The 20,100-nt window shown below is 48.3% G+C and overlaps 1 protein-coding gene across 2 annotated transcripts in view; it reads left to right on the plus strand.

The window, feature by feature from the left end:
• Nucleotides 1–763: 763 nt before the first annotated feature.
• The window catches only part of AIFM3 (AIF family member 3), a 39,596-nt gene continuing 20,259 nt past the window's right edge, over nucleotides 764–20,100 (plus strand). For both annotated transcript variants that reach the window (XM_010215089.2, XM_010215090.2), the window contains exons 1-6: nucleotides 764–802; nucleotides 9,129–9,342; nucleotides 13,235–13,344; nucleotides 15,326–15,435; nucleotides 15,961–16,005; nucleotides 17,420–17,516. In XM_010215089.2, the coding sequence (XP_010213391.1) occupies nucleotides 772–802; nucleotides 9,129–9,342; nucleotides 13,235–13,344; nucleotides 15,326–15,435; nucleotides 15,961–16,005; nucleotides 17,420–17,516 (607 nt within the window). In that variant the 5' untranslated portion in view covers nucleotides 764–771. The remainder of the gene's footprint in view (nucleotides 803–9,128; nucleotides 9,343–13,234; nucleotides 13,345–15,325; nucleotides 15,436–15,960; nucleotides 16,006–17,419; nucleotides 17,517–20,100) is intronic.

Below are 20,100 nucleotides of genomic sequence, written 5' to 3' on the forward strand. Positions count from 1 at the left end.
GTGAGAAGGATCATTTCATTCATCATTTCTCTTGAAACTGAGGACTCCAGGGCTCCCAGTGAATTAAATAATTTGCAGACAGATGCCTGATACTTGTAGACTTAGAGTTGGAGGCATTGGAGGAAGAGTGCCCCAGGTGGTTGTGCTGATATTCAAAGGGACCTCAACAGGCTGGAGAATTGAGTGGAGAGGAATCAAAGGAAAGTGCAACGTCCTGCAGTCCTGCACGTGTGGAGGAACAACCCCGTGCACCAGGTCAAGCAGCTGGGAAGCAGCGTTGCAGAGGAGCTGGCGCTCCTGAAGCTGCGGAGTTTCCGTCCTTGGAGATACTCAAACCCCAGCTGGACATGGTGCTGTCGCTAACCCTGCTAGAGCAGGAGGGTTAGACCAGCTCACCCCAGAGGTCTCTGCCGAGCCCAGCCGTTCTGTGATCCTGTGAACTGGCTCTACCTCGTCCCGGGGCTCCCTGCTCCTTCAGGGATGCTGTTCCTCAGCTCACATGTGTGGCGGTTTGGAGAAACAACAGCCACGTTGTTGGGTTTCCCAACCCGCTTTGTAATGCACAGATAGGAATTCTCACACAGCTTTCTGTCACCTCCAGGTTGTGACGGAAGACCTCCCGGAGCGCCCGGCATGGCATGATCTGGCAGCTGATCCGGAGGGGACGTGCCTGCACCCTCTGTGACCCGCTGGCCCGGCCTGTGGCGCGTGGTGCCTCCCGGCTGCTCCCTGTCCCCGCGTCCCCGCGCCGCTCCGGCTGCTTGGCTCGCCATGGGAGGATGCTTCTCCAAGCCCAAACCAGGTGACCGTCCGCAGCACTCTGCTCCCGCTGCACGGCGGCTGCAGGTTAAAGTAGGTCGGCCGCGCAGCAGCCTCCGCGGGAGCTGGCTCTGGGGAATGTTAATTCTCTCTCCTGCGGGGAGGATTAGGGCCCTGTTAATCCCCCCAGAGTTCCTTTGCACTTTCACTCACATGCAAGGAATTGGGCAAGGGCTTTGGGGCAGCTCTTGATGAGCTGGAGCCGCAGCGCACGGGGAGGAAAGCAAGCTGAGCAGGGCAGTTGGTCATGGTATGAGTCAAGGGCAAGCGTTCTGTTCAGAGCCGTCTCGAGCTCAAAGGCAAATCCAAGATTGTAAGCATGTTTCCCACTTAACTTGTCCTCGCAGTCTCATGTGCTGTGATTCCCTGCGCTGCTTTGCAGCCCCATCCAGAGCAGCAGTGCATGATCTTCCCCAGCCTCCCTGCAATCCTTGCTGCACTCTCCCCCATGCCTGAGCCTCTTCTACCTCCCGTACAGCTTCTGGCCTGCGGCTTCATCCACTTAATTTCCTTTCCTGGACCTGGACCTTTCCTGCTTCTGTGCTTCCTTGGGAGTGCCACTTTCTGCCTCTTCTCGATTCACAGGGACATAACTGGTCCCCTCATGCTCTGACACGAGTCTGTGCAGTATCTGCCCGGTGCAGGTGCTAGTGACTCTTTCTCAAGAGGCTTCTTCATGCTGTGACTTTGCCACTCACTGACAAGCATGAATTTTGCCCCTGTTGGAAGGGAGGAAGACCATCCACCTGATTTCCTTGGCCTTGGGCAGCTGGATCTCAAGGGTGCTTCCTCCTGCAGACCCCTGCACTGGACTTTGGGCATCCCCTGTCTGCAGCTCTGCTGTAGGGGCTCCCTGCTCCGCTCTGTGCTCCTCCTCTGGGCATGTGCTCTTGGGAGCTGCAGGACAAAGTCTGGTGGTGCAATCCAGCTCCGATTTGCAGGGCATCCGGAATCCACCAAACAGGGTGCTCTGTTGCACTGTCCCTTTTGGCAAGGGCTGGCCCCCATGCTGGCTCGAGACTGCGACACAGGGCGGTTTCTGAGGAGCAAAGAGCAAAGGAAAGTCAGGCTCTGGGATATCCACCTATCCTGAGATTATTTTACTAGTCATTGTAGCACCCCAGTACATTGGGCACTGTGGTCAAATACCTCAACTGTAAGTTTTTCATTGTGGAAAAGCCACAGTGTTTTATGTCCTTGCTTGAAATATTTAGGGAGTGAAAACATATCCAGGAATAAATGTCACCACTGCCTAAACCTGTACCAAACTCCCCTGGCAGTTCCTTTTTGCTTTGTATACTGTCAGCAAAATTCTGTTTTATCTTAGAGCGGTGCAGGAGTAAGAGCTCTGCAGGCACATTCCCTGGAGCGCCTGTTTTCATGTAGAGCTGTGTTTGCAGAGCAGGGCAAATGACTGAAAATGCCCTCCTGCAATATAACACCCTCTCTGTAACTCTGGTTTTGATTAGCGCTTTTCCGAAGCTTTTGGCAAGCCTTTCCCCAGCCCCTTGTTTGCACACCATTGACTGCAAGTGCTTCCTCTCCGTGATTATAAAACCTCCAAATGCAGGAAGATAAACAGAGATGCATTTGCAGCTACTGCCTGTTCTGGCCAAGAGGTTTCACAAAGTTTTTATAATATTTGCCGTTTACTTTTCTTGCAGGAAGAGTAAACTGTAAAGCTAAATAGTAGACATGGCTATTTCTTAAAATCCTTCTATCCCCCCGTACAAATGAGAAGGACCCGCAGGGACCAAATGGAGCCATCTTCTCTCCCAACAATGTCTTGACATGAAGGGAATATTTTAGATGCCACCCCGAGGTCAGTAGGACTTAACTTATTCACTTATGTTTGAAAGATGTGAGGTTCTTATCTGCTTCCATCTTGTTGTTCCAAGAGAGACCCTCGGTCTTTCCGAATATCCTCTGCATTTCTCAAGGTAACCTTGAAATTGCACACGTTACTGTATTCTAGAAGGACCTTCTGCTGAACAGATAACCACTACAGTGTGACTGCTGCTGCAGAACCCAACCCTGTTCTGATATTTAAGTGTTTAGTTAAAAGCTGATATTCAAGTACTGGCGTCATCTTTTGTTCTCTGTGGTGGTGCAATCACGAGTCCAGGAGCTATTCTGAAGGCCTCATTCTCAGTCTGTGCATAATTTTTTCCCCGTTTTCGACAGGGTGCATGATGCATATGTAAAGAACTCTGCATTGCCAGCTGGCAATCTGTGTTGGGATCACAGCTCCCACTCCACCAGGAGAGGCATCGCACGCCAAGCTTTGAGGTAAAGGGGCTCATCGAGCACCAGCACCTCCACAGAAGCCTCTTCTGTGTTAGCTGCTGTGATTGCTTGGTGGCTTTTCTGCAACTTCTTTCAGTATTGACCTTTTTTCTCGAGGTTGTTCAGGGCAGTTCACAGACGATTCATTACCACACTCCTCATTACGGTGTAGTCGAGGTTGTCTGTAGCATCTGTTATCCTTCCAGAATGTAAAATTTGGTGAAATTTGGAACCTTGGAAAACCTGCAAATGGAGAGTTATGCTCTACAGGAATGCAGTGTAAATACTGCAGTGCAAATCCCAGAATTAGAAGACGTGCTTGTAAAATATATTTAATTATTTTCCAATTATTTTCCCTTGCACTTTTCTGTAGGGTTAGAGTTTGACCACCAGGCAGGGTCGACAGCGGTCTATGGGCAGGATGGCTTATCCGAATGTACCCGAGCATGAGAATGTGTGTGGCTCTGGGCAGGTAACGTGGGTGCTTTCCTCGCTGTTATCTGTTGCCTGTGGAGGTCTGTGGGTGCCTCCCAGTCGTGACCGGGGTGGCAGACCCCGTGGCCATCCAGCTCCTGTTTTTTTATGAGTGATTTTTTTGCTGAAATCGGCATCTGGAAAGACAGGGTATAAGCAGGTACATTTGACCTCCAGTTCTCTTTCATCAACTTCACCGTTTTTATACATTTTTTTTTAATAGGAAAAAGTCTCTTTCAGGCCACTAAAAGTAGTTGTCATTTAGTTTTCCGTGTCAGTGAGTGTTATGGGATTACTGAGGGGTCTCTCATGGGTCATGCACCTTGGGAGGGCCTGAAAGATGTCAGGACTGTGCGATCCTGGCAGGGAAAAGGGAGAGATCCCAAACATGACCCACAGTGACAATTTTTTTTCCTACGTTGGGTGCAATAAATAATTTTATGTTGGAATATGTTTATATTGGAATTGAGTCTCCTTTGATTTTGTTTGCTTGTCCCAGTTGCTTCCTGAGGCTCGAGTTAGGAGTTTGGCATGAAACCCATCTTGGATGCAAAACACAGAGGTCCCTGGAGCGGGACTGGGCACCCAGACACCTTCCTGTCCGTGAACATCCCTGTGCACCAGGCTGGGTGGTTGCTCACAGCTGCTCCCACACACTAGGTTGCAACCTCATGGCTCGAGCACAGGGCTAAAAGGGGCTTTGGATTGTCCCAGGCAAGGGATTGAAAGGAGTAATGTTTAAGAATGAAATAATTTGCTTGAGGTATAATGGAGTTTTAATGACCAGCCCCCAGGTTTTAGTGATTACCAGCTGTAGGAGAAAACACATCATGTTTGCAGCATGAAAGGGAAAAAAAGAGTCAATTTTGTTACAAAAGGGGCTGCCCAGTGCTGGGATGAGGTTCCTGGATGTGTGTCCAGGTAGCCCAGCACCATGGGCTATTCTATGATTTTAGAGACCTGACTCGGGATTTCCCATGACTAAAGGTTGGCAGGTCTGCGTGAGATGCACTTTGCTGTACAGTGTTAGCACCTGCAAATAAAATAACCCAGCCTGTTTTTGCATATTCTTATAAAATACACTCCTGGCCTGCTGCTAATGTGCTTCTGTATGTGTATGTGCCTAAATGCACACCTATACACACACAGACAGCAACAGATTTTTATAAATGTGCCTAATATGCCCCAAGCAATTCACTTTTTAAGCTATGAAACCTTTTCTAGTGGGTTTTAGAGAGAGTGACAAAGGAGCAGGTTGAGCGCAGCTGCGTAACGCCAGGCGACCTGGAAAGTTAAGCTTGTTTTTATAAATGCCTTTCATGCGAGCGTCATTTTCCCTGATCCAAATAGAGACAGTTTCCTGGATAAAGTCAGGTGCACTGAGCCCTGGATTCCAGAAGGGATCAGCACATGGGAATGCAGCTCCATATTAGAGAGCCACCCCACGCTGCGAGGAGGAGAAGGAGGAGGAGGAGGCAGGGGATGCTGGTGGCGCTGAGTGAAGCCAGGAGCCCCGGGCAGTGACAGAGGGTTGGGGAGAGGAGCAGGAGCTGCCCTGAGCGGAGACAACGAGTGGCAAGTAGTGCCTGAGGGAGGAGGGAGAAGAATTTATGACTTTTTTTTTTTTCTTTTTCATCTTTGTTCATGGAGGCTCCTACACCCATGGGTGGGAATCACCTGATTCAAGTGTAGTTTGAAAACTGTTGAGAAGAACAATCCAAGTGACAGCTGTGGATGTTTGTTCCATACACACAGCCTTAACATCATTACCAGGGCTTGTAGCCGCTGGGTTTGTCAGTCCCAGCCTGGTCCCTTCCAGTGCAATGCTGTCCTGTAACGGTGACACCTTGACCTGGCGGCGTCTTGGGCAGGCTCAGATGAAGGTGCTGCTCCGAAGTGCTTCGTTTTCATGCAGGCCAGGAGGCACCATTTCGATGGTGGCTTTCAGCACTGCCAGGCCCGCCTGTGTCGCAAGGGGTCTGCAATCTGCTCCTAATGGGGTGGCATTTCCTTAAGGCTGCCTTTGGGTCGCTCACCAATCAAGCATGTAATCACGTCAGATGATTCTCATGTTTCTTTGACTGGAAATGGCATAAATTTATGTTGATTATATTCCATAATTGTGTCTTGGAAAATCCATGGCTGGATTCCAGATGTTTTAGGAAAACATTGCTTATTAAGAACAGCCTCTTTGCTGGCCACCCTCTGAGAGCCGTGTTGCATCACTGGGGCTTCAGTAGAGCGCAAGGAAGACACTTGCTCACAGCAAAGGGTTTTTTTTCAGTGTGTAGAGCTGGGCACGTTTGCAGTATGTGCTGCAGGTGTCCGACGCAATAACGCAGCAGACACTCATGTTTTCTGACCCTTCCCTTGGTGCACCCATGTGTACTCGTGATGATGGGCGCACAGAAATTTGCTTCACTGCATCAGAGCGCATCCCGCCTCTGCCTGATTGCTGGGATTTGGTGCTTCAGCAAAAGCCGTCCCTTCTGCCAGGCTCTCCAGAGGAGGGAAGTTGCTTCTGCAGCTCTGCAGGAGCCCAGGTACATGCCTGGGAGGTTTGATTTGCCTGGTCTAATCAGGCATGATTAAAAATGTTACTGTCAAGTGAAATCTGTTTTTAAAGCAAATTGCAGCCCTCGGCTCTGGCCTCTCTTGGCAGCGCGTTGGGCAGCGGGCGCCGTGCTGGGGCCGAGGGCATCGCGCTGCCGCCACGCTGGGAGCCACCGGGTGCTGCCCAGGAACCCCCGGGCCCACAGGCAAACGTTTTGGTACCTTTATGCCCACTCTGCACTCATTTATTTCTTTTTCCATCCTCTATGTTTGTCGGCATCATCACCGGTCCCCTGCCCGCTCTGGTCCCTGGGAGGCAGCAGACCCCTCCATGGCGGAGGAAGGCTCCCCATCCACCCTCGCGTGTCCTTCTCCTCCTCCCGCCCTGCAGGGTGTCACGGCCTTGCAGTGTCCTGCTCCAGATGCCACCTCCTGGGCACGGGGCTCATCCCGCAGAGCTCCTCCCTGCTCCTGCCTCTCGCAGGGTAACCTTTCGGCCGGAACGCCTTTCTGCTGCCATTCTGCTTTCCCTGGAGTCATCTGCAGGGTTTTGGAGGCAGACGGGCTCACGCACCAGCAGCGAATCCTCACCCAAGTGCATCAGAAGGCAGGAAAATCCTGGGGTGAGGCACCAGCCTTTGGCTCAGGAGAAAGGGCAGGGTGTTGTGTGGTTGACCTGTTCTCCTCTGCCAGCCTTCACGTTGCCTCGGAGTCCTCCTCTGGTGCTGGGAGATCTCCCTTTGGGGAGCTTGACTCATGTATTGGGTTGCACGTCTTGAAGGCTGTGCCTGGCTATGACGGATCTGGAAGGATGGAGGGATGGAGGAGTCCCAAGAGCAGGGATGGGGATGTGCCCAGTTTGCAGCAAGCTGCTTGCTAAGTGCCCATAGCGTCGTGTCCGCAAGGGGAGATGCCTCCCCACTGCTGCCAGACGTGAGCTGCTTCCAAACCAGCTTAGGCAGAAAGTGGGAGCGTGGACCCCCTATTCCTGAGGATTATGCTTAGTGAAAATATCCCTGTTTCCACAGAACAGTGTCATGAGTGCCAGTTTGTGCAGAGATTGTGGTTATTGCTGGACAAAGCCTAAAGATGAGGAGGATCGGGACTAGTTTAGGCAACAGTTACTGATACCTTTCTGTGGAAGCAGAAAGTCAACTAAAAAATGCAGCAGTGAAACTTAGTGGCTTCTGCTCACAAAAATTTTGTCCCATTTCCCCAGCAGATCCTGCGGGTTGGCTTCCATGCTCGGATTAAGGAGGAGGCACTGTCTTTCCTCCAGTGGGCCGCACTTTTCCGCTTACATTTCTGTCTCCCAGCCAAAGATCTTTCCCTGTCTTTGCTGGCTCGAGGGCTTGCTGCCGTGGTGCCCTCTCACAGACCTGTCGGGCTGCGTGAGTCATCTGCTCCTGCTCTGCAGTGACTTTTCTTCTCTGTCCTTTGCGTTTATTGTCCTCTTGATTCTTTTCCAAGCAACCAGCATCTTAGGACTTGAAATAAATGTTGTGCTGCAATAGGCAAAGCTGAAAATGCTTTGAGCCTCGCTCCTGAGGTGGCAACATGGTGAGCAGGGCTCCTCATGCTCTTTTGGATCACACTATTCCCTTCTCCTTGCTTTTTTTAACCCATTTCTTTTGTGGGATTTAATTTTCATCTCCTGCCTAGCTTTTCCTCTTCATGACATTTACAAGGCTGGCAAAGCTAAATAATATCCTATTTGCTTGGGATGCTTCTTCAAGCTCTTGGTAATTACCTTCTGACTCACTATAAAACTCCCTGGTGTTTATTATAAATATTAATAAGTTTAGTTTCATGAAGTCTTTTATCCTGGTTTTATAGATGTGGACCCAAAATATAGTGTTCAAAGTCAAATCTGTCATCCTGCATGCCTGTTTTTAGATGCTAGACCTGGATTTTTCCAAAGCCCTGGTGTGTGGTGTTACTGTCCACCAGCTCCCATGGTGTTTGGGGCCACCCAGGCTGTGCTCAGACTCAGGGTATCCAGTCAGTCTCCAAGGAAACTGTTGATGAGCAGGACCGCTAAGGACAGTTCTGGACTTTTGCAAGTAAATTGTTTAGCCTCAGATAGAAGCAATTGGGCGAAAGTCTGGGTCTCTGGGGCAACTTTTATTAGTGTGAAACTGTCCTTTCTTGTGCTGCATTAGCCTCGTCATTTGATGCAAGTTTTCCAGATTCTGCAAGAACTGAGATGAGACCTTGTGTGGACCATCTCCCTCTTCATCCAGTCTGTGCCATCCGTCACTGTGCAAGAGGCGCAGGACGTAGGTTCAGGCTTCCCTCCAGGGCATGTACATGGGGAGGTTGAATGTCCCCTGCTCCAGCAGTGCCTGCTGCAGCAATTCCTGCGTGTCCAACCCTTGGAAGGGCTGCCCAAGCAGAGGCTGCCATGCCTTCAGCACACGTCTCTTGCCAGGAGAGGGGAGGAACGTTCCAGGCTGTCAAGGACAGTTCTTGCTTCTTCCACTTCATGCTAAAGATTCATTCTAAACTGAAAACCTCACACAGTAATAATGTAGAACATTTTAAAAGTAATTTCTTATTAATTGACGTGTACATAGCCCTCATCATACATCTTTGGCTCTTTTGGTGAATGTTGTTTACAAGCAATACAAGAATTTTTTGAAGTCTATTTGAACCCTACAGGCTTAGGCACTGCTGGCATTTGACTGTCAAAAGCAATATTTCCATTAAAAAAGACAGGAGTTTTGACTGATGGGTTGTTTTCCACCACTTACTAATGCCTACTTGCAAGAATATGTACTTTATGCATGCAAAGGTGCCTGACAGAGGAAGAACTGTGGGATAATGGACTTTGTAATCAAGTCAAGTTTGAGATTAAATTCCCAAGCAAGCCAACAAAAATGTCAGTTCTCCTGGCATGTGTCAGCCCCTTTAGAAGTTCAAGGAAGCCAGGAGAAGCAGAATGACAGCAAATCCTCTTGCTTCATTTTAATGAAGATTTCTGTTTGTTCCTGCAGTTGAAGTGAAGATAGAAGTTGTGATACCTGAGAAGGAGAGAAGCAAGGAAGAGATGTCACCCAACGGGAAAGCCAGCCCGCTTGTTTACAAAGTCAACGGGACTGCCCGGCATTATCATCTTGAGGAACATCCCATTGCCAGCAATCCCTACCACAACCCAAAGGATGTGGTGGAAGCATCTGTGTGCCACGTGAAGGACCTCGAGAATGGACAGTAAGTGCCTAAAATCTTTACCGGAAACCCGTAAAACCTCTGGAGGCCGTAAAACCCAAGCTGAACCCATTATCTTGTTCCTTACATCTTCTGGTAATGGTGGTTTAATTTAGGAGAGTATTTTTTTCCCTCATATTAATAAAATATCATGATGGATGAGCGACAGCTTCTGTTTTATACCAGAATGACTACTGTTATTTTGCAGCCTGCTTGGGTGCTCTGGGGCGCTTGGTAGGAAGCGTGGCTGGTCTGCAGTGTTCATTCCTTCTCAGCAGTGTCTGTCTAGCTTGCCGTAGACAATCCCCTTGATTGATTTAAATTTAGCGTTCTAGACTTAGTGTCTTTACAAAACAGCATAAGCAGAGCAACTATTCGTCAAGCTGTAGGAGGAAATCAGGTACAGCAGTGAAGTTGTTCTGTGCTTGTTTTTCTAGTTGAACTCATTTTTTTCAACTTCTTTGTTACTTGAGAATGGAATGTTCCAATTCTTTTGCTCATGGAATCGCACTTCAGCTGTGTCCAACTTCACTACCCTGATTTAAGGGTTCTTTTAAGTCTCCGAAATGTATAGCTAAGTCACTGTGTTTTGCAGGCAAGTGTTTTTGCTTGGGATAGATGTGCCTTTTCCATAGCTAGTTCTATTGATCTAATCCAACATACAAGCAGGCACTGTCGCTGCATGAAATAAAGCATAGCTGGAAATAACCTTTTACTCCAAAGAGCTTTGACTGATATCAGATATGTGGGAAATGGTAGGATTCTGGGAACTATTTGCTTTAGATTAAACTAGGTTGTTTAAATACATTCTAGAATCCCCCATGTAATACAAGCTACTTTGTACCAAATTTAAGGAGCTTCTGGGCTTATAAATTATTCTTGTTCAATAATTTTACCTGGGAATTTTTAATTGTGATGGAAATTTAAGCATTAGAATGTTCTACATAGGGATGCATTGGAGTCTATATTGGTTTAAATCTTCAAAAAGAATTTTAACAGCCTTTGTGCAGTCTCTGCTGCAGCCCAGAGGGAAGTGGTGGTGATCCAGCAAGCGGTGGTGACTGACAGGGTCTGCGTGAGAGGCCAAGGTGAGGAGCCAGCCCAGGTGTGAACTTCAGGGAGAACACAGTGGATGTAGGACAGTGCTGGGGAAATTAGAGGTGACCCTCCATTTACTGCTCAAGTGGGCGGTAATACCAAGGTAAGGGAGCATAACCTCACGCACTGGGACTGCCTCATAGCTGGAATGAAACAAAAAAGAGGGAGACTGTCCTGGGAAATACTAATTGCATAATGCAAGTCCTGAAGGTTTATCTGCTGTACCCAATTTCCAGTGGCAGGATGGAGCCAAATGTCTCTGATCACTGCAATGAGGAGGAACCAAGTTTTCTTGGGTGCAGGTTCTGCTGACTTTGTGTTTGATCCTGGTTACTAAAAGAGCATGTTCTGCTTTGTTGCTTCTGTGCAAGGGTGTTGGAAAACTAGGGCTTAGATAAATACATTGAGTTATTAATCAAAAGTCCACAGTATAGTAGATTAAAAGAGCCTCGTCTACACTGCTGCTCAGAGAGAAGACGAAGAGTGATTTGACTGTAGTATATAAGTATATACCTGCAGAAGGCTGTAAGAGAAAGCACCTCTTATAGCAGGCCAAAGCAAAAGCAAGAGCTAGCAGCTCGAGCAGTCTGGAAAAGGGATTCACACTGTAATCCTGCATGCAGTTAACCATTGAAAAATTTACCAAGTACTACAGTGGATTTTCCATCAGTGGGCAATTCACAATTGGGATTAGCTCTTTTTCTAATAGATTCAAGCTTGTCCAAAAGAGAGGAAACTGCAAGAAGATCCTGTGGCTTGTGTAAGCGGTGGGCCAGACAGGAGGAGCACCAGGTGCACACAGAAAGCTCTGTGTTCCCTCACCTCATTTGCAGAGGTCTTGCACAGGTTATGGCTGAGTTTTAGCTAGTGCTTCCCAAGTGGAAACTGGAGCAGGACAGCAGGATGGCTTCTCAAGCGAATAAATAGCTCAGCTGGGAACACTTCAGTATAAATTGCTGTCTCACTCACTTTCAGAATTAGCATGTCATGAGGTGTCTTGCTTTCTATTGCTTTCACGGTGCCAGGTCCTGTTTTTGGCTCTCTCAGATCATGCAGTTCCTTAGGTAAGTTGTAAATTCTTTCACTTATCTTTCTATAAGACTGTGGTTGTCATTTAACGAGAACCACAGGTTTTATTGAAATACTGCACAGCTGAGGAATGCAGTAGGACTCGTAGTGGTTTATTCCCATTGTGCTGACTGAAGGATGTCTTGGTGCCAAGGATCCTGCACAGGGAGAGAGAAGAGCTGCACTGCTGGGAATAGAGGTTCCAGGGCAATTCGCTTGAACAAAAATTGCTCCCAAGGACAAGTCTGATGAACTGTGCTGTTGTCTTGGCTTGAGGTAGCAAAGAATTTAAGCATTTGCCTTTACTGTAGTGGGACAATTCATGTAGGTAAAGCAGGTGCATGCTTGAAGACCTGCTTGGGGTAGGTTTGGATGATCCGGGTGGCCATGTAGGCTGACTGCTGTTTTCACCTTCAAGTTCCTGAAGGAGACAGTGGAGAGAGGTGCCTCTGTAGCCTGGGTGCAGGTAACAAATCACCATGTTACCCAAACAGAAATGACGTTGCTCTATTGCACAATCAAGGTGAGTCCACTTTGAGACCTAGAGACTTAGCATTTGTGTGGAGTATTCATGGTTTGTGCACTTCTAATAGGTTTCCTGAGCACAATATTTTTGTGTCTACAGCAGAGATGTCTACAGTGCATCATGTATGCTATGCCTGCTGTACTGATGATCCAATTAGTGCTATGGGAATAGTCAGGATTTCCAGATGAACATCAGACTTTCCAAGAGCACCTGGCTGTGTCCTGGGGAACTGTGCTGGTGAAGTTCACTCGTGTGCGAGTGTGGTGGCTCTGCATGAAGAGAAAGCCCCAGCTGTAATGCTACGCAAGAGCCAGCAAAGCTGTAGCAGGAAAGGAGGTTATTTTGTGAGCCCTAAAGAGCAAAAATTGCAGTGATATCAATGGGATCAAGTGTAGGTATTTGCTGTCCTCAGATTTTTAACAGAAAAAAATGTGACTCCCTTTGTTGACACTGTGATGTGGTCAGAACCAGGGTCACCTTTGTTTAACTCGGTAAAGCACTAAGATTTCAGCAACCTGATGCTTAGTCTTAACCTTTTAACTTGGCATCTCCTCCTGTGTGTTAGAGGGGCAGCCCATGCTTTGCCAGTGGGCAGAAAACAGCAAGAGGAAGGCTCTGACATACCCAAAGCAGGGAAAGGAGCCTGAGATCCCTCTCTGGGGCTCTACCTGATTTCAGAAATGATGTCTGCGTTGGCTGTCTTGGTGAACGGAGGCGTGATAGGGGTTTGCTGAGCTACCGCAGCCCATGCCCTGCCTGCTGGCACCACGAAGAGATGTGATGCCACCCTAAAAACAGTTTTAGTTTCCAGCTCCTATGGGAACCCAGCAGCTACCTCCTAACCAGCTGAGCAGGGGCTCTGGAGCTGCCTTCCAGGAGAGTGCTGAGGGGAAGAAACATACTATAATATATATATATGTATTAAAAATATATTTTTATATTAAAAATATTTATGAAAATATATATATACACACTATAAGGTGGAGAAGCTGTCACTGAGTGAGCCAGCTTTGGATCAAGCCTAAGTTGGGAGCAGCCCTGATCAACTTTCTGAATCAACTCTGGAACGGGAGTGACCAGGACCTGAGGCAATGGGAAGCAGACACTGGCCGGAGCACTGAACAAGGCTGTGGCGCAGAGCAGGAGGAAGAACGTCTGCCAGCTGCCCACTGTCCCATGGGTTTCCTTGCTCTTTCTCCGCAGGATGCGAGAGGTGGACCTGGGCTGCGGGAAGGCTCTGCTGATAAAGGAGAACGGCGAATTCTACGCAACGGGACACAAATGTCCTCACTATGGGGCACCACTGGTGAAAGGTCAGTCTGTGTCACTTGGTATGAGATTAAGAACAGGAATGAAAACATCTGCAAAAGACAACCCTGTGTTCATCCAGTGGAGCTGCCAAGGCACGGGCCAGCTTTGGGCAGGCGTCTTCTTGGTGAGGGAAACACATGTTCATAAAGCTGAGAGCGCAGAGGCTTCCTGAAAGTGTTTTGCCTCAAGGTTGGCTTGCTGACGACACCAATTTGTCCCTCCTTAATAGCAGGGCTAAAGTTTCCTTGAGTAACTGTGAAGAGAACAACTGCACCAGTGTAATTACAGCTGCCTTCCATTTGTGTCTTCAGGTGGGAGTGGAACCTTGTGTGAAACACAAGGAGCGTGAAACAGCCCCAGCAAACTGTCTCCAAGAAAAGCTGTTTTTTATGAGGATTTACATATTGTTTTCTTTATTGATTCTCTTCCACAGAAGTTAAAAATTTGCTTTAAAAGAATCACCTTCTGGGTTTTATAGTTTTTCAGGCTGCTCAGTCTTAAACACAAACCCACAATCCGCTATAAACGAAATCCTGCTCACAGAGGAAGGAGGAAGCTCTTTGGACTGATGGGATATTTTCAGTAACAAAGAGAAATGTCTCTGGTTTACTGAGCAGAGTGGGGTAGTATACAGTGGTTTACCATCTTGTCACTTAGGAATATGCATTGTGGCACTTTTCCATGGCCTTCATGTGCTTCAGGCCAAATAGGCTACTAGCCAAAACCCTGAGGAACAGGAGCAGGCGGTGTCAACCTGGCTGTGTGCATGACAAGTGCCTCACTAAAACTGTGGTACTTTGCTGAAGCGTAACTGTGGTCTTTAGCAGAGAAGCTCTTCAATCACCAAGGGGTGCAGGTGCCTTCTGCTTTGAGGAGCTTGCTCTTTGGGAATCTGATCTGCTGGTTGAAGAGTTTCTCATCTGTGTAAAGCAAGAACTAGTGGTGTTGGCAACTCCAGGTGGCATTCAGCCAGGTGTGGAACATGTCCAGGCTGGCCAAGCTGTCTCATACAATCAGGATCTGAGGTAGAGAAAAAGCTGCTGGGAAACAGAAAGTGGCCTTCACTGGAGAAGACCGACAGGACAAATCCCTCAGCTTTTCAGAAGGTAGTGTTTTTTTGTCTCTTGATTTACACATATCCCCTACTGAGTAGGGACAAGCGGACCACTTTCTAGACCAGTGCATCCTTCTGGATCCCCTCCTTGCACAGCCCTCCTAGCAGGAATGCTGGACAACTCTGGGGGTAGCAGCCAGATGACAAGGATAGACGATCCCCACACTGCTTTTCCTGGGGCAAAAAGAGATGAGAACCTTCTGGCCTGCCTGAGTCCTGCAGGTTGATCCCTGAAATAGTGCCACTTGTTCAGGAATCTCTCTGGGGAGTCTAGAGAATGCTGCAAAAGTAAGTACAGGAGCTTCCCCTGCATCCCCGAGTGTGCTGAGTGAAGAGGTTTGGCAATGTTGTACCTCAGCAAACAAAGGTGCAAACTCAGGACATGTCCAGCCTGGCAGGATTGGAGAAGTTCACTCTGCCTGGAAGAACTGTCAGGCACAAATTCCAAAGTAGCAGCCTCTGAGCAAACACTTGGAGGCATTTGCAACGAGCCAGACTTTCGGACGTGACCTCCGCTTTCTCAGTGGGGCACAGACTCCGCTAGGTCAGGATCTGTTCTGAAATACTCTTGTGCCGATTAATTTATGCCTTAGTTGAGGCAGCTGTTAGCTCAGGGTGATCCTGTTGCTCCCGAAGTGGAGTAGCACAGCCTTGGAGTGGTCGGACTAGACCAGCAGCTGCACTCGGGTTGGGAAGAAGCCCTGGAGCGCTCCAGCACTGCGACAGCAGGAGAGACCTCACCTCTGCTCCCACGGCCTGGCCAGCTCATCACAGCTGATCTCAGGAGGGTTCCAGGGAGGGCAGGAGGCAGGTACGGGGATAGGCAGGCACAGGGAGGTGCTAACTCTGCTCTACTGTATTTCATGCAGGGGTTTTGTCCAAAGGAAGAGTCCGCTGTCCCTGGCATGGGGCTTGCTTCAACATCAGCACTGGTGATATAGAGGACTTTCCCGGCTTGGACAGCCTACCCAGATTCCAGGTGAGGGCTTCTTTCTTGCAGCAAAGGGAATGACTGTTCGCATTGACCTGAACAAGCTTTGATGAAATGGAGCAAACATTTCCTAAGCACACGGTGAGATGGCCAACGGTGAGCGTATCACCCATCCCTGCAGCTTCCATTTGCATTCCTCCTGCATCCATCCGTGGGCATCAGGCAGTTCCTGGGAAGCTGAGGGTGGAAGTTCTGCCTAGGAGGTTTCTTGTGGAGAAATACAGGGGTGCTGAGAAATCAGCTGTGAGCCTGAGGTAGATATTTGGTAAAGAAAGGTGTATCCTGTATTAAAAAACATTGTGTCGGTGATATTATTTGACAGGAAACTTGCCAAGGTCTTGAGCTGAAGCGAGTCTTGTGCTGGCCTCTCCAGCTCTCATGCAGGCATGCGGGGTGGCTCAGCTGATGGGACCACTGCTCTTTCCAATAGTTTTTGCACAGAAGGAAAAGTAATGCTCTTCAAACCAGAGACACTCACTGTGCTACAAACGGCTGCTGTTGTGTCGCCCCCAGGTGAAGATTGAGAAGGAGAAGGTGTACATCCGAGCGAGCAAGCAGGTGAGAGGCAGAGCTGCCGCGGTGTCCCAAGCACGAGGCCTGTGACTTGCTCTGGGTGCGTCCTGGGGGGACGCTTCACTCTGGGCCCTCTGGCAGGCAAAGAAGTGCTTAAACAGAAGGATGTGAGAGCATCCAAACCGGGTCGAGCTAAGGTCCACCTAGCCCAGTATAACATCTAGACCGCCAAAAGCCCATACAAGGCTAGAGAACTAGCTCTGGTCGTGCCTGATGTCCTTCTCCCTCCCAGCCTCCAGATACCCTAGCTCTGCAGCACCTGAGCTGTTTGGGCTATTTGTGCATTCAGGAAGGCTTAGTGGAGAATTCTGCCGTGGACATGTCCTGTCTTCACTTGAGCTCGCAGCAACTTTTAGCTTAGCTGGCCCGTGGAAACCTGAGGAGAGAGGAAACCTCTCTCCCCAGCCTTTGGGCCAGGTCTGCTGGGTGTGAATGGAGCACAGAGATGACAGGGGTCACCTGTCCCCTCCTGAGCACACGCTGCAGCTCTGTGTGCTCTAGAGGAAGCTGGGGTGGCTGCAGGTGATCCAGAGTGAAGTGCACTTAGGCCAGTGCCTGTGGGGAATCACAGAGGAGCAGGCAACATCCAAGAGACCCCACAACCTCTTCTCCATCCAGGGTATCCCCCTCCCAGGTGATTCTTATATCCCCCACAGCTCTTTACCTTCACCAGGTGATCCTTGTTAACATCTAATGGTTGGCCTCAGAAAATCCTTTAATCCATCAAGTAATCAGATCAAGTAACCAGATCATTATTTTCGTTCCTGGCCAACCTTTCTTCTTATTCCTACAAGTGTCCTCCTCTCCCTTTCTATGAAGAGTCTAATACGGATTTACATTTCCATTTACATATGTGTAAATCTAGCAGCTTAAACCTATGGCCTAATCTGATGCACAGTATCACGTATGGGGTTACTTGCGTGGCAGCACTTCTGTCTCAGTTGATACTGGTCAATAGTGGGATGAGGTGTGTTGGATGAGTCCATAACTCTACTTTACATAAGCTTCTTTGATATTCGAAGATATATCAGATGTGCTCAGGTGAAGGATAAATATAGCTCTTGGTGGGACTTCTGCACTTCCATTTCACCCATTGATTGGAGAATTGCACAGTGACATACCTGTGCTGCTTTTCTTGTGTTCTTTCCCAGTGTTTTATCCCTGGATGAATCTGCAGAAGACAGTAGATCTAGTTTTCTTTTGTACTGAGGAAGGGAATAGTGCACTGAGTAATGAAAAATATTTGACTGAGCATGGAGACCTCCTTGAACAACAAGGATTTGGTTGCTCCTTCTGCTCAAGCTCTTTTGTAACAACCCTGGTAGTTGTCCCCATTCCTACCTTGCTACAGAAGAAAGTTGTGAATGGATAATGACTGTTCTGCCTGATCGTGGCACAGGCTCTTCAGACACAGAGGAGGACAAAGATGATGGCGAAGTGCATCTCCTTGAGCAACTATAACCTGAGCAGCACCAACGTGCTGATCATCGGAGCAGGTATGGAGTGGTGGGTGCTGAAAGACCAGAAGGTCTCACAGAGGGTGCAGAGAACGTGGTGGCTGCCCTGGTATCCGCGTGCCATTCGCTTTCTCCCTTCCTGGCCTGGCAAAAGATTAGACCAGAGCAACTTCCTGGGGCTTTCTCACCTGGACACTGATAGACCTTTGAAAATGTCCCTGTGCTCCCGGTCTGTGGAGCTTTGTACCTCCTTCTCAGAGCTCGTCATGATGGGCACACTTAACTATTCCCTCTACACACTCTCTAGATACATTACTAACCCCTGATTTCTGCAATTCATGCATTTAAAGTCCTCTCAAATGTGAATGTGAATACATGTTTACCTTTTGGAGCCTGCACACCTCTAATCCCATCACAGCTGCCTGCTCCAAAGCTCTTACTTCAAGCTGCTTCTCTGAAGATCACTTCTTCCGTCTTCCCAGTAAACACCAAATCCCTGAATGGAATAGCAAAGTTGCCAGGCCTTCTTTTTATCTAGCTCTTCTCCCAGCTCCTTCTGAAATTGCAGTCACGCTGTCCCAATGCACTGTCAATAAAACTTGGCTCTTTCACCACTTTGGTGCAATCCAGGTGTATGGAGCTCGGGGACTAGGCTTTGGGAGCGTCTGTCTTCTGTATTCCTCAGAGGCACTCGGTCCTTGTCCCCTGCTGAGAGCTTGTGCAACCAGCGCTGTGCTTATATCAGCTCTGGAGTTTGCATTTAACAAATACTATGCAAGGAATGGGATGTTATTAATAGTGGAAATATTTTGTGGAGTTCTCCTTATGTAACCAAATCTGGAGGTCCAATCTGGAGCTCCAAATTTGAGAGGGGAGCTTGGGAGAGGGGAGCCTGGAGGGACACCATGGGCTTGTGTGAATATGGTATTTTTTTGTAAAGTACACAGGTTGCAAACCAGGATGTTGAACCAATGTGCAGTGAGCAAATTCTGGGAGTTTCAATGTTTTTGTCCAGGGACCTGAGAGTCAATGTGGGGCTGCCATCTCCAGCACGTCTGCCATGCAGACTTATGCAGATTCCCTGACAACACTGCAAGTGTAACGTGTGACAATTGCTTTGCCTAAAGCTGGAAATAATTCCATGCAACCTGGCAGCACTACACAATGCAGTCCTCCTGGATAGACTTACGGAGTAAATCCCAATTAGAGTCCACCTGTTTCTGGAGCTGGTTGAGCACTAAGCTGGATCGTTTGCCTTAGTGAAATGGCACTTAGTGAAGTGCAAAGGGCTGGGAGGAAACAAGCTGTCCCCTGATAGACCTGGAGCTGCAAGGAAACAGCTACTCCAAGCATGTGGATTATTCTCACTAGATTACGGCCCCCAAACTACCAAATCCAAGCTGTGGAAATGCAAAGCATAACTCAGTCACACCCCGCAGCCTGAATAGAGGCAGGAAGAACTAGTCTGGCCTGCTTTTCCCTTGCTACTGGGCAACATTTTTATCTTCTTGTGATCCTGGTCCTTGTTCAATAAAAGTTGAGGCCTGATACTTGTGCTCTCTGAGGTCAGTGAGCCTTTCATGGCAGAGAGGTGGCCAAGTGAGACCAGCCATCGGAATCTTAAGCAAAGTTACCCAAAAGATAATGATAACAGTAATTGAAAGAGCTTTCTCAGGCTTGAATAGCTGAATTTTCAACTCTTTGAAGAACCAGTATCTAATTCTGGATGACATGAAAGAAGATTTCAAACCTGGGTGCATGAGGACTAAGTGATGAGAATGCAGTGAGCTGTAACCATGCCCAGAAGAGCTGACAACTGGCAGCTCAAGCAGCAGCTCACTGGCTTAGGCTGCTCAAAGATATCAACTGCATCACTGCAGTGATTAGGATTCCAAATCCATTTGGATTCTGAGTTCCTTACTGTCAAAAATTTGAGTGGACAAGAGGGGTTCATTAGAGATTCAATATTGAAATCAGTTCAGAGTAAGTCCTTGCTCAGCATGTCCTCCAGGCAACATGCACAAGACAAGTACCCTGTTTTCTCTTCTCTCACCATTTGTTGATTTCAACAGTAGGAGCAAGTTGTTGACAAACCAAACCAGGTGAGAGTGTCCAACTTCATGTTCTCTTTGTTGGTATCACCAGAACTGTGACTTTTTAAATCTTTGATGTTGAACAAGGCTTTGTAGGCTGAAAAGAGACTAACTTGGCCTTTCAGATCTCATGTGTTTGGCCAAGGAAGAAGGACTGTGCCATGTCAGGCTGCTGGGTTGCAGGTGGGACGGCACTCTCAGGTAGCCACTTAGTTGAATGGCACCTTCCCATTATCATCCTCTGTCTCACACCTCTCAGTGTTAGAGGTCAGACTCGCATCTCACCTTTTTTTCCTATGTTTAATGACAACCTCCCTCCCCACTGGCAAGCAATTGCATACAAAATCCTCTATAGGAAGGTATGTGATCAGCACTGCCATCATGGAGGCTCTGGAAAGTCTGGGCCCATTTTGGGGATAGTAAAATATGTAAAACAGAAGCAATCGAGAGTCACCTGCTTGCCCTTTGCCACTGAAGCTATTGCAGAACTTTGTGCTCTGGTATTTGGCTTATCAGGAACTCGGTCAACA

Source organism: Tinamus guttatus, unplaced genomic scaffold, assembly GCF_059628265.1.
Source record: "Tinamus guttatus ecotype Peru unplaced genomic scaffold, ASM5962826v1 Tinamus_guttatus_pri_ptg000459l, whole genome shotgun sequence".
In the NCBI taxonomy this organism is placed as follows: domain Eukaryota; kingdom Metazoa; phylum Chordata; class Aves; order Tinamiformes; family Tinamidae; genus Tinamus; species Tinamus guttatus.